This window comes from Drosophila ananassae, chromosome XR (assembly GCF_017639315.1).
Source record: "Drosophila ananassae strain 14024-0371.13 chromosome XR, ASM1763931v2, whole genome shotgun sequence".
NCBI classification, from domain to species: Eukaryota; Metazoa; Arthropoda; class Insecta; order Diptera; family Drosophilidae; genus Drosophila; species Drosophila ananassae.
The window spans coordinates 8560994-8574641 of NC_057932.1; the positions used below are offsets into that span (position 1 = coordinate 8560994).

General features: G+C 33.5%; 2 protein-coding genes and 1 long non-coding RNA gene across 4 annotated transcripts; 2 read left to right on the forward strand and 1 right to left on the reverse strand.

The window, feature by feature from the left end:
* The first annotated feature begins 245 nt into the window (after window positions 1-245).
* On the forward strand, window positions 246-1254 carry LOC116656442. Its single transcript, XR_004311399.2, has 3 exons — window positions 246-435; window positions 521-675; window positions 760-1254. It is a non-coding gene; the product is annotated as an uncharacterized LOC116656442 (long non-coding RNA).
* Window positions 1255-3647: 2393 nt separating this feature from the next.
* LOC6502382 (endoplasmic reticulum resident protein 44) lies at window positions 3648-11382 on the reverse strand. The gene is made up of 7 exons (XM_001967141.4): window positions 11157-11382; window positions 10865-10946; window positions 5011-5102; window positions 4509-4902; window positions 4165-4431; window positions 3897-4095; window positions 3648-3839 (listed from the first exon to the last, which is right to left on the reverse strand). The coding sequence occupies exons 1-7, from the start codon at window positions 11205-11207 to the stop codon at window positions 3695-3697; spliced, it is 1230 nt and encodes a 409-aa protein (XP_001967177.1). The 5' UTR covers window positions 11208-11382; the 3' UTR covers window positions 3648-3694.
* LOC116656433 (E3 SUMO-protein ligase ZBED1-like) lies at window positions 6411-8646 on the forward strand. Of its 2 annotated transcripts, none has more exons than XM_032456030.2 (3): window positions 6411-6601; window positions 6684-8058; window positions 8117-8646. In XM_032456030.2, exons 1-2 carry the CDS (start codon window positions 6568-6570, stop codon window positions 7532-7534), a joined length of 885 nt encoding a protein of 294 aa, XP_032311921.1. In that variant the 5' UTR covers window positions 6411-6567; the 3' UTR covers window positions 7535-8058; window positions 8117-8646. The 2 variants fall into 2 exon arrangements, with proteins under 2 accessions (XP_032311921.1, XP_032311922.1); XM_032456031.2 differs by having other exon boundaries at window positions 6426-6601; window positions 7601-8058.
* Window positions 11383-13648: the final 2266 nt, after the last annotated feature.

Consider the following 13648-nt stretch of genomic DNA (forward strand, 5'->3'; position numbering starts at 1 on the left):
TTAACAAGCCTAAAACTCATGCGGCTCTTAAAGACAATATCCGTCAAGAATATGAGGACCTATCGGCGGAAGTTCTGGCCAAAATGATGGAAAATGCCATAAAAAGGGCACAAATGACAATCAACTGTGACGGCGGTCATTTACATGACATCATATTCTCGACTTGATGTAAAAAAATTAAAAGACCTATTGAAATTTGCGTATTAAAATATGCAAAAGTAACATAGAAAGTTATGCTGTATATTCACTTGAATGTAAGGATGTAGCAAGTGTATACACACTAAAAATGTGTTCCTTGTTTCTCGCCTATTTGTTGATATCTTGTCCTCTTGACATTTTACTTCACTTCGTTTCTGGCATCGAGAGCGAGTGGTTTATAAAATCTTAATTGTGTGTTTTATTTATTCATTGAGGGTTTCTGGTTAATACTTAATTGTAAGTATTAACAAAACCAATAAGACCAAATAAAAATAATCCACAAAAAGAATCAAAGTTTTTCATTTTTTTTTTTAAATTACAGCCAAAAAACATCGAAAGGTTACTTTTGCGCCACCCTGTATAACATGTGTGGATAGTGCCAACCCTCTAACTTAAAAAACACCAGAGCGAGTGGTTTATAAAATCTTAATTGTGTGTTTTATTTATTCATTGAGGGTTTCTGGTTAATACTTAATTGTAAGTATTAACAAAACCAATAAGACCAAATAAAAATAATCCACAAAAAGAATCAAAGTTTTTCATTTTTTTTTTAAATTACAGCCAAAAAACATCGAAAGGTTACTTTTGCGCCACCCTGTATAACATGTGTGGATAGTGCCAACCCTCTAACTTAAAAAACACCAATGTTATGACATTTTCGATCAATCAGTTATATGGCTGCTATAGGATATGTGGCCAAGTGTACTAAGTTGATCACTTGGACCATTCGAAAGACAATTTTCTGCAGTATTAATTGGAACTAGAACAGGCAAGTCTTATATGTTTTTTATGGAATACGATTCCACCATGATAGCTGTTTTAATTAAAATATTCATGTTTTTCTCTTATTAATTTTAGAAGTACTAAGAAGGTTCAATTTGGCTCTTCAGAAATGGAGTAAACAGAAAAGTTGTTGGTATGGAGAAATGGAAAAGACAGAGAAAGAACAATACGTGAAAACAAGAAAGATAAGAAAGCTAACTTCGGGCAGAGCCGAAGTTTATATTCCCTTGCAGTTAGGTAGCAGCTTATATTATTATATGTATATATATTGGATCGTATATAGTTGGCCGATCCTTATGAAAATTAATTTCTCTATCAAATCAATTAAAAATGTCGGAAACAGCCCCAAGCATTCTTAAAAATAGCAATGTTGTGTCATTTCCGATCTTTAAGTTACATGGCAGGAAGGAAATTGGAGTAGATCTACTTCGAAATTTTGGTAGATCGGATTAGTTTGCCCAAAATGAAATCCGTAGAAAGTCCCAACTTAAAACATCAAAGTTATGGTTAAAACACTTAAGTTATGAAATTTCCGATCAGTCAGATATATGGCAGCCATAGGATATAGCCGACCCATCCCGGCCGTTCTGACTTATATACTGCCTGCAATGCCTTGAAAATGCCATGAAAAATCAAGGTCAATTCGTTTTTTAGAGATCTTAAGAGCCAATTGAAAAAACTGATTTCAAGAAAAACGCGTTAAGGAAAAAAAATGTTTAGGAACTCCTTGCCGTTGGTTCAAATAAATTTCTTTTCAGCACCTTAACTTTGTAACGGAATATTGAAATATTTTCTGGCTCCAAAGACCTCGACCTCCACATCACTGTTGCAAAATAAGTTTTTAATATCGAACTCGATCGTATAATATTAAATGATTCAAGGCCTTAATTCTTAAACATCTCATCTTTAATCATCATTGTAATGAGCTAAGAATACGCGTCTGAACATAATAAAATGTAACATAATCATAATCATAACATAATCAAACGTAGTCGGATCATCCTATAACACTTATCCAAGCCGCGAATGAATTAATACTATAAAAAATTGACTAGGGGCTTCCTATATACGGATGGTGTGCTCAGTGGAACTTTAAAAAAATGTATGCCCCCAAACTACTCTGTCGTCAGTCGGAGAGAGGGACATTTTTAACTACTGAAATAAAATGTATGCTAGCTTTAGATTAGGTCGGAGCCCGGGAGTTTCAAAATAATTTATTATAATACAAATTTGGAAAGCCCTAGGTTTTTTTCGTGCTGCTCCCGTTGCATACAAAACGACCGGTCGGCGCTGCAGCATAATGTACGGATAGAATCGCTGAGATAGATCCGAGAGTAAAGGATAGAGTAAATATTACAAGAAAGAGTTCTGTTCAGATAAAGCGTTAAGAATAAAAGATTTAAGATTATAAGAACACCAAAGTGATAATACGTGGTAGGGCCCATTGTAGTCAAAACATAATGACCTAAAAGGATCATATTCGGAATATGTCGAACTAGAATGGCTAAGAATTAAAGGACTAAAGTTTCTAGTCCATCTACTAGGAAGGTTACTTTTTAAGCGCGTTAGTAAATGGTGGCTCATTTTGAAGATTCAGCGCCATCTTGGATAGGGACTGTTTGACATGATTCGAGAATTTTAAAAAACATTGGCATAAGTGAATACACATATACTAAACACTGTAGTATGACAAAGAAAGTCAATTCCAATAAGGTAGTGGTGGTGGACGGCCGCTTCATTACACCATGCTATCATGAAATGAGTGTAGTACAAAGTTTTTGCAAATGTAAAATAATTAATTTTTAAATAACTTAATAATTTCTTTTTTTTTTTTTAATTTTGAATTCAGAGATGCCTCCAGTTAACGCCATCGGATTTTTGCCATTTTTATGACATATGGCACACAGCCTCATAGTTCATCGGGAACCGGCAAGCTAACGTGTTGAACCCTATAAATATCTAATACATTACGGTTTTCTGAAGTTTTCGGACTGAAGATAAGATTGATTTGAATGGCTGATTGAATGGCCTAACAAGTTTAGCATTAAACGCAGAGCTTGCAAATTGCAGAGCTTTATATCAGAACTTAACCGAAAAAACAAGGTATGCTTGCTCTCTCTCAGACAGAAAAGCTTTTGATTTTAAATATTTACGTTTTCGGTTGAGCTTTAATAGATAAGTTAAATTTTATAGGGTCTGTCAATAATAACTCTCAGAGACCGAAGCAGAGACTTTAGTAGTAACACACAGAGAGTTTTCAAAAGACCGAAAAAAAAAAACTCAGTTCTAAAGGTCTTTTTTGTTTTGACTCAAAAACAAACAATTTTGCCTCAACTCAACTTTCAAATATATTCCCAAATAAAATAAGGTTGTGCCATTTCCTATCGTTTAGTTGCATGGCAGCTATAAGATATAGTCGGCAGATCCTTTCGGCAGATCGGATTAGTTTGCCCAAAATTAAATCCGTAGAAAGTCCCAACCATCTAACTTAAAACATCAAAGTTATGGCATTTCCGATCAATCAGATATATGGCAGCTATAGAATATAGTCGAGCGATCCCGGACGTTCCGACTTATATACTGCCTGCAAATAAAAGATGTCCCAACGGTTCCAAAATAATGAGCAATAATTAACTGTAAAATATATTAATAAAGGTTACGGCAGGTTATTTTTAAAAAATTGTAATTTTTTTTTTTAATACACATATTAATATTACAGTTCATCTTTTTCAAGCAAAGTGTAACGATGCTTAGAAGGACCCAGCTCCTTGAATTTTGACTCTGGGGGCGAGGTTCCTTTTCCGGTGTGGGAATCAGGTTGAACATCATTTGTGGGATCCGGCCCGTAATGAAACTCTCTGAAAAAAAAAAACATTAGCATTCTTATTAACCTTTTTTATTTTTGTGATTAATACCTATGCAGTTTTCCGCTGTAGAGATCTTGGAGAAATTGGTTAAGCTTGCCTGGCGTATACATATCGCTAAAGTGCGGGAACAAATACATGTGCTTAAATGAGTCGATTGCAATAAGGGGTAAGTCATCCTCTGATTTCCCCAAATGGTGTAGAGGATGGGCAAATCTTTTGCCATCGGCAGTCAAAAAGTTGACGTTCTCTGCAGCATTGAATTTAATGGTATCAATTTAATAAGACCTGTTTAAAAAATAAATATAATAAATCATACGTTTCTCATTCAGCAACTGTCTCTCAATAATTGATTTGTAATCCTTGATGGAGTTAAGATCGTCTGGCCGGTGAAATAATATTAAAAATGGCAAGCCCTCCTCAGTAAGTTCTTCCGCGTTTTCAAAGGTTATTTCCCGCACTAGCGGCACACATTTCTCTTGTATCCAAATTTTGAGTTCATCAAAGTTTTGTAGGCTTCCGGTATAGGTCTCATCATTTTCGTGCGATAGGGCCACGTCGGGTCTGAATACTATGATTGGCGTACCTTTAGCCACAAAAATTACAAAGATTCAATTTTGAAACCAACACTCGCAAAACAAATGTAAAGAAAATGTAGCTCACCTGGTGGATGCATAGCCTGGGCGGCGTCACCAAAGCCAACATGAAATTGGCAGTCTTCCTTAAGGTTAGTTGCAACCTTACGGAAAATGTCATATTCTGGTTGATCCCTGCGATCAAAATAACCCAGAATAAGGCGTTTCTTTGAGTCGAGATTCTCTAGGTCTTTCAAAGACTTAAACTCTTGAATAGGATCCTCTAGCTGCTTCTTGACAAACTCGAGAAACGCATCCGCCGATCGCTGCCCGCGGTATTCGCGTTTGCTGAGCTGCCCATTACGAACTATTTTTAGGGTAGGATACTTGTTTATGTGGAAGCGGGACGCTATCGCCGTTTCTTTATCGCAATCTACTTTACCAAGCACCACCTTGCCTGCTTCTGGAAACTCAGCTTTAATCTTTAAATAAGCTTGATTAATTATGTGTCTAATATTGTAAATAGTCAACCATTTTTTAGAATAGTTGACACAATAAGCATTTTTGTTAAACAGCTTTTAATAACTTACCTTATCTGCTGCTTCACTGAATATTGGCGCTAAAATATTACTAAAACGGCACCATTCAGCATAGAAATTAAGGAAAACCAATTCATTAGAGGCTGAAATACATAAAGGAAGTTTATTTGTAGCACATTATAAAAACATTAAGACCTACATACATCTAGTTGTAACATTCTCGAACTAAATTTTTAGAAAATAAGTGCCTGAAATTTCATCAAACCGTCTTTGCCAAAAATTTAATGCGCATACATACAACAAATCTTCGGAAGAGGAATATATATATAAATATTCATATGTATACTATTTTTTTCATAGTAAATCAAATAATAGGAAATATACATTGATATTAAACACTTTAATTAATTTTAATGTTTTTAAAAGCTCCCATATCCGGTATCAGTTGGTTTTAAGACTCACTAATTTGATAGTTTTGATAGTTTTTCAAACTCATAATTTGATTTTATTATTATTATTGTGGATTAATATTAATGCATGTATGTATTAAGCCATATAAAAGAATAAAAACTTGTGAAATGAATACAGAAAGGGAAATAATTCCTTCTATTGTATTAATACAAAAAACTTTAAATTTATACATATAATTGTACAATCTTCATGTAATACTTAGTATACTGATATGGCAATTTTGTCCGAAATCACTGTGGACGGAAGTCCACGAGGTGACGACCAGCATGCCTAGGCGTGCGTGAGGAAACTCTATATATAGCCGAAGAATTAAAAATTTTCTGTAGGCAACCGATCTAAATGAATGATATACCAATCGAAAGGTATTGTTTCAATTAGATAATTTTTGTCGAAACATATTCCAAAAATTATTTGGTTTGGGAGAAATTAGGGTGAAAGTAAAAAAATTTTTTATCACTAAAATGATAGAATATTTTTATATATTCGCATTCTAGAGCTAAATACGCGTCGATTGGTACCTCAATCCGACTTTTCATTCAGAAGTTATTCAAGAAATTCGATTTTTACAGTTTTTTCAAAATGAAGCCAGTGTGTCTGTGTCCTGAATAAAATTGGAGATTTTTGTTAATGTCATATGAATCATATGATATGAGCAATTATTGTTCTAAAACTTTTTGAAAAAGCTGTAAAAATCTAATTTCTTGAATAACTTCTGAAAGAAATGTCGGACGGGTCGGGTACCAATCTTGAGGTCCCAAAGAAAAACAAGAAAGGAAAGCTAACTTCGGGCGAAACCGAAGTTGATATACGCTTACAGTTGTGCCATTTCCGATCGTTCAGTTATATGGCGGCTATTGGATATAGTTGGCCGATCCCTATGAAATTTGGCCAATAAGATTATTTTGGCCCAAAATGGAATCTGTACCAAGTCCCATCTTTCTAACTTCAAAAACACCAAAGTAGAGCTGGGTCGGCCACTCACGATAGTATCGATATATCGAATATTTGGGTTTGCGAACCACTATCGATGTTTGAGTGCCGATAGTAAACGATAGTGGCAAGCTTGCACATCTTTACTTTTGGCGAACAACTGCGGAGATCTACACGTGAAAGTTAATATTGGTGTTGGCGGAGAAAATGGACAAATTTTTGCAAGGCGAATACGATAAAGGTAGGTATCTAAACTAGTGCATATCTGAGCATGTTTTGGACTCTTTCTCAATAACTAATTTCTGATATATAACTTTTTACAGGCATAAGTGCAAAGAGCAAGTCGGAGGAGAACCAGTACGATCGAGACTCGTCACGTAAAAAACTTATTGACAACGCTTTGGCTGTTCTTGTGTCGGCAGATATGCAACCTTTTTCAATTGTAGAGGATTCCGGATTTCGCGAGTTTGTCAGAGTTCTTGATCCACGATACACAGTTCCTTCGCGAAAGACTCTACAACATGTATACATGAAGAATATATTTGAAGACTTGAAAACAAAACTTTTTACAATATTGGACCGCGTTAACAGTTGCGCCATTACTGCAGACCTTTGGACTTCAAAAGCCAACGAGTCGTATATTACTGCAACTTGCCACTTTATAACAAAAGACTTCGTTTTGCGCTCAGTTGTATTGGCCACAAAGCCGTTATTGGATGACTCTAATCATTCGGCTCAAAACATTGCTTCTTCATTGCGTGGCATTTGTGACGAATGGAACATTTTTGACAAAATAGCAGCTATTACAACGGACAACGCTAACTCTATGATCAAAGCTTGTGAGTTTTTACAAAAAAGACATCTACCCTGTGTTGCTCACACCATAAACCTGGTTGTGCAAAGCTGTTTGGCGATCGATTGCTTACAAGACATTTTACTTAAATGCAAGCGAATTGTCACATACTTTAAAAGCAGCTCAATTGCACTTAGTAAGTTTAAAGCGTCGCAAGAAACGGACATTAAATATAGCTTGATACAAGAAGTGCCCACAAGATGGAACAGTGCCTATCACATGATAGAAAGAATACTACTTACAAATGAGGCCATCTCGAAAGTACTTTTAAGTACGTCTAAAGCACCAACACCATTCACTGCGGACGAATCGCAATATTAAAAGATATTGTTCAGTTACTATCTCCGTTTGATAACGCTACAAAACAGGTATCTTCCAGTACTTCAGTTACAGCATCGCTGATAGTTCCAATTGTTTGTGGATTATTGCACACTTTGGACAGCTTCAGATTGAAGTTAAATTCATTTGAAGGCATTGAAGCTCTAAATTGTTTAGTTGATCAAGTAAAAAAACGACTTTTGGGCTATGAAAAGCGCACCTTTCCAAAAATGTCAACTCTTCTGGATCCAAGATTTAAAAAGCAAGGTTTTCGTTCGCCCTTTAACGCCGATGATGGCCTTCATGCATTAGAAAACGAGCTAGCTGCCTTAAAAAAAGTTTCGCCATTGGATCCGCCAACACCAACAGAAAAGGAATCAGACTGCCAGCAGCCTCTTTTTGAATTTGTTGTTAAAAATATTTCTACTTTGGGGAGGACAAACCGGGTCGATGCCATTGTTGAACTTCAACAGTACATGCGAGCGGCACATTCACCTCAGCAAACAGATCCTTTAAAGTTTTGGAAGGTAATTTCTTTACAAATCTGCAGTTTAATTTGAACTTATTATCTTTTTTTAATTTCAGGGCGCTCCAGATGATTCTCTTCTTAAAACTACAGCTGAACGCCTTTTTTGTGTGCAAGCATCATCGACTGAGTCTGAGAGGAGTTTTAGTAAAACGGGACAAATTATTTCTGCTAGGAGAGCATCACTAAAGGCCAAAAACGTGGATATATTATCCTTTCTCAATAAAAATATGTGGATCTCAAACTATTCAATCAATGAATAGTTAGCTAGTTACACTGAAGACTAATACTGTAACATGAGTTCAATGCTATAGCCTCAACGGTTAGTATTTTCTGTTCTAAGTTATACCTGCTAAAACCTTAGACTAGGTTATAGCATGTGTAACTCAAAACAGAAGATACAAACCGTTGAGGCTATAGCATTGAACTCATATTACAATATTAGTCGTCAGTGTACAAATTTAGAATATATTAACCTATTCATAAGAATCTTTTGTGAATTATTTCATTTCTTCCTTTGTTATAAGCGACTTCATATGATTATGAGATTTTGTTATGTTTTGTTATTCGAATAAAGAATGGCCTTTAAGAAGTTTTTTTATTATTTACTCTAAATGCAACTTAAACTTGATTTATAATTTTTTTAGTTCGATACTATCGATACTATCGAATATTTGTATGAAAAACCTCGAAAACCTCGAATATGCCAACTATCGATGTTTTCCCAGCTCTACACCAAAGTTATGCCAATTCCGATCGTTCTATGACAGCTATAGGATATAGTCGGCCCATCCTTATGAAAGTTTGTACATAAGATATTTTCAAATATTTCAAAAATAAAATCCAAATAAATAAGGGCTTAAAAAGTAAAACATAAACATTGACTCAACTAGGATTAGAACTCAGGCCCTCCCGTGTTAGAAACCACAACGCTCTCCACTCTGCTAATCTCGAACTTCGTTGCATGATGGCAACTTTCGATGTAATTCTGCTTTGTGTTTTAGTGTCTCATGTCTTAATGAGAAGAATGCAAAATTTTATTAGTAGAAAGCATTATATGCATATGCCCCCACTGAGCATATAATGCATATAAATAAAACTCTGATTTACTTAAATTACAGCCACCACCGTTTTGGGCCAAATCATGAGTTAAAAGCTAAAAAAAAACCAGGCAATACTGTTCTAATATTTATTATTTTATATCGCACACCCAAAATAATTTTTTTTTTTTTATCTTTGCGCATTTATTTTAGATATAATACATGTTTATTATATGATTGATCGGATATGCAATAACTTTGTTTTTTTTTTTATAAGTTAGAAGGATGGGACTTAGTACAGATTGCATTTTGGGAAATCTTATCCGATTTGCAAAATTTTATTAGGATAATTGGCTTAATTTTGTTGTTTTTGAAGCTAGAATGATGGGACGGTTTCCGTTTTGGGCAATCTAATCCTATGTTCATAAGAATCGGCCAACTATATCCTATACCTGCCATATAACTGAACGATCGGAAATGGCACAACCTTTCTATTTTTAAAGATCCTTGGGGCTGTTTCCAATATTTTTATTAGAAATTTTGTTGATGGTGAAATTCTCATAAGGATCGGACAACTATATAGGATCCGATATATATAATAATAATATAAGCTTCTGCTTAACTGCAAGGTTATATCAACTTCGGCTCCGCTTGAAGTTAGCTTTCCTTTCTTGTGTTTTTTTTAATAATTTATTATATAGTGGAACTCTCATAAGGATAGGCCTCTCATCTGTTAATTTGTTAAAATAATTTGTTTTCCCACAACTACGAAACAATTTTGGATTTTAAATACATTTTTGGGCAAATTTTTAATTAAAATTTTTAAACTAACCAAATTCCAAAACCTTTGTAAATTAAAAATACGTATAACTTCAGAGCCACTGAAGCTATCGAAAAATTTCTTTACGTCTTTGGAAAGGTTTTTAATTATTCCACCTTCTTGAATGTCAAAATCTATAGAGTTAAAAAAAAAGAGTTTTGATGTTTATCCTTACAATTAAAGTATTGCTAACTGTGGGAATCGCCTGTCCAGAGGTTACTTCCATATATATATATATTCTATATATTATGCGTTCTGTTTTAAATAATTGAAGATCAATATATACAAAAAAACAACTGATATCATATAAAAAAACCTCTTGACGAGGTAAAGTACCGGTGACGAACCTGCATGCGAAACCCAAAATATCTGATATCAATTCTAGTGACGATAATATGCTATATAGGTGTACAAAATTGCATATAAAAATATTCTTGTTCGGCACGTGCAAGAAAAACAAAAAAAAAATCTGTCACGTGCAGAACAAGAATATTTTTTATATGCAATTTTGTACACCTATATAGCATATTATCGTCACTAGAATTGATATCAGATATTTTGGGTTTCGCATGCAGGTTCGTCACCGGTACTTTACCTCGTCAAGAGGTTTTTTTATATGATAAATATTAATCAAAAATGAGATAAAGCTATTTCTCCTTTTCCTACAAGTATTTAACTGAAACGATACGTCTTAGGTACTTATGTCTAAAGTCTCATTCATCGTGGACAAACAAAAATTGAGCATTATATCTGTTTACAGAAAAGGTAAATAGCTCCCTTTGAAAATTAAGTTCGTCCCAAAAAATATCAATATACCACGTTGGCATAGTCGAATACTACTGCCACAGATTTGTGACACGTCAATAAACAAGAAGGTAATTGATTATATGCACTCCATGTCTACAGCGCTATCTGTGGATATGGGCAAAGAGCAGTATTAGTCTTACCTAGTGTCATGTCGATGTTGTCACTGGTCATGGCCACGGCCCCCGCATCTACTGTCGATGGCTGCTGAAGGAGTTGCAGAACCTAAGATGGAACAGAAAGAAGAGAGGGACTTAGTAGTAGGAGCAAACGCAAAGCAGTGTAGGGGGAAGTTCCCGACAGCCGTAGCAGATCAGAAAACAATGTCTTGAATGCCAATTTTTACATTTTTTAATTATGACCGCTGCATGCCGCCACTGGCGGCTGCTGATTCAACTTCGCCTAAAATCGCAAAAACGGAACACGTCGACTTACCGCAACAAGGGCCACACAGGGTCCGAGCTTTCGGATTCTCGCCTCGATCATTTTTAGATGTGGGGAAGGGCTAAGCCGAGTTGCGTTCACTGGTGGAAAATCCCAGAAAAGAAAATAAACTTAGTTCGCATTAGCTTATATGGAATGTGCAGTGCAAACGTATTCCAGAACACAAGTTCAGGCAATTTTTAGGGTTGTTGATAATATAGCAAAATATAATATATCGATACTTTTTCATAAATATGGTATATTTATATCAAGTGCTATCGTTATATTGAAAATATATTTGTTTTGGTATTTTATGATATTTTTGTCGATTTGATTTTGACATACTGATAGTCATCGGTTTGTGACAATACATTTTACTCAGTCCATGGCATATGTTACTTTTTTAATTTTTTTTATATCGATTAGTATTTAAAAAAAAAATTAATTTTTACAATTATTTTTAAAAAATTGTAGAAAAAAAGGATTTCAGTATCAAACATTCACAACTTTTTCAAAACTGTAATAAATCAAACAAAAAAACTAGATAAATTTTCGCATAATCGTGAGTTTGTTTAACAATGGCCGTCTCTGTATGGGTTTAAATAGCTAATATTTGTTAGCATACATTCTCGGGAGATTTCGGCAAAAAGAAAATCTGTAGTAAAAACCAAATGTTTTAGAGAATTAAGAAAGTAATAAGTCACTGAAACTGACCTATAATTGTCATCTTATGGATTCGACTAAAAGGGACAATCCCTCCCAAATTAATGAAAAAAAATTTTAAAAAGATTTCTACTCTGGAAGTCTTAGTTATAATCACATATAGAGCCTTGGTAAAATATTCAATTTGAATCGACCTGTTTGAAATATTCAGGAAAAGTATGATTTGGAAGGATCAATGCTTCAAATTACACCGGTCAAAAAAAAAAAAATTTTTTTTTGCGCATGGGTTTTAGTTAATTTACATTGATTATATAAACAAAAATATGTAAAAAAATGCGATTAAAATTCGAAAATATTTGCTTTTTGAGAAGTTATAGCGATTTATTATTAATGTATTTTCATTGATGTGATTATAAATTATATTACACATAAAAGCAAATTCAGAACATTTTGTTGTTCTTATTCTAATTTCTATGTGTATAAGAAATAAAAATAAGATATGTATAACCCGTGCGCAAAAATGCTGTAGACCGGTGTTATGGGAGTAGCGATCTGGCGAAGACTCTATTTCGTAGTTCGGCTCTAAACGTAAAATCATGATCATTTATTTTAATTATACAACCTTGCTATTTTTAAAGGTAGTAAGCGATTTGTAAAATTTTGGGGTCATTTTTGTATAGTCTCAGGACTATAGTCTGTTAACCAGATTGACCCCCTTTTTTTGTTATTTATAGTATGTAAAAGAATCCGAAAAAAGTAAAAAAAATATATATATATTCAATTCTTATTGAATAATAAATAAGAAATAATTTAATAAGAAATTTAAGAAGAAATAATTTAAAAACATAACAATTGTTTTCCGTGTTTTAATCCCACTGTACAATTGGTTCCATTACACTGTGCGACAAAATTTAACAAAAAACTTTGTTTAAGTTACTTTTTTGATTTTTTTTCGGGTAAGATGCACCAAATTATCTATGCCACCTTTTAAGTATAAGATTAAGATTAAATATAAGGAAAGATTTATTTTTTTATGATAAATTTTATAAAATTACTTTTTTTTTCTGTTATATAAATCGTTTTTAGCTACTGACACAAACTTTTATTCTTTTTTTTTTTTAAATAAACTATTATTTGCTTAAAAGTGAATTTTTTTCTCGAGATGTCCTCGAAGGGTATCCTCGCGTAACAAGTTCCATACTTAGTCGCTTTTTGTATAGAGCTGGGGGAAAAAAGTTTAAAGCATTGCCATAAAAGCCTAACGGTATATTTTCTTATTTTCGTAAAAGCTATTGGCTATTGATATTAACAAATCCATAAACTTATATTATTATTTTGATTAGTAGAAATAAAAAATAAAAAAAATCAACTTTAACATTTTTTTGTTGCACAGTGTTGTTATTATAAAAGTGTTAATGTGACCATTTGAAGTATTTTCATTTTGAAAAGCCGTTAAACTGGTAGGTTTTTCCTATTCTTGATTTAATTTTTGAATATCACTGTGGACGGAAGTCCACGAGGTGACGACCTGCATGCCTAGGCGTTTTCTATTATAATAAATTTGTTATTTTCGAAAAAACCACATAAGTTTAACATGTTTTACAAAAAGCGAATAGTTTATTAATTATATTCGCAAAAAATAATGCTTATAGATATATAACTTATTTATATATATCTTATTTATTTAAATATATCTTATTTATATATTTATCTATAAAAATTTCATTTCCAGTAGTGTTAAGTTAATTATGTCACCTATCTAATATGCATCATGTATTTTTTACTTCGTGATTTTCGATCAGGATAGTTTTCGTTACCCACTATCAGACCAATGATCTATT

Excerpts from the sequence above, each read along its gene's own strand:
- LOC116656433 (XM_032456030.2), top strand. The coding sequence starts at position 6,568 with ATGGACAAATTTTTGCAAGGCGAATACGATAAAG. Across the intron at positions 6,602-6,683 it reads GCAAGGCGAATACGATAAAG|GCATAAGTGCAAAGAGCAAG; the intron begins GTAGGTATCTAA and ends AACTTTTTACAG.
- LOC6502382 (XM_001967141.4), bottom strand. The coding sequence starts at position 11,207 with ATGATCGAGGCGAGAATCCGAAAGCTCGGACCCTGTGTGGCCCTTGTT. Across the intron at positions 5,103-10,864 it reads CAACATCGACATGACACTAG|CCTCTAATGAATTGGTTTTC; the intron begins GTAAGACTAATA and ends TATGTATTTCAG. Across the intron at positions 3,840-3,896 it reads TACAGCGGAAAACTGCATAG|AGAGTTTCATTACGGGCCGG; the intron begins GTATTAATCACA and ends TTTTTTTTTCAG.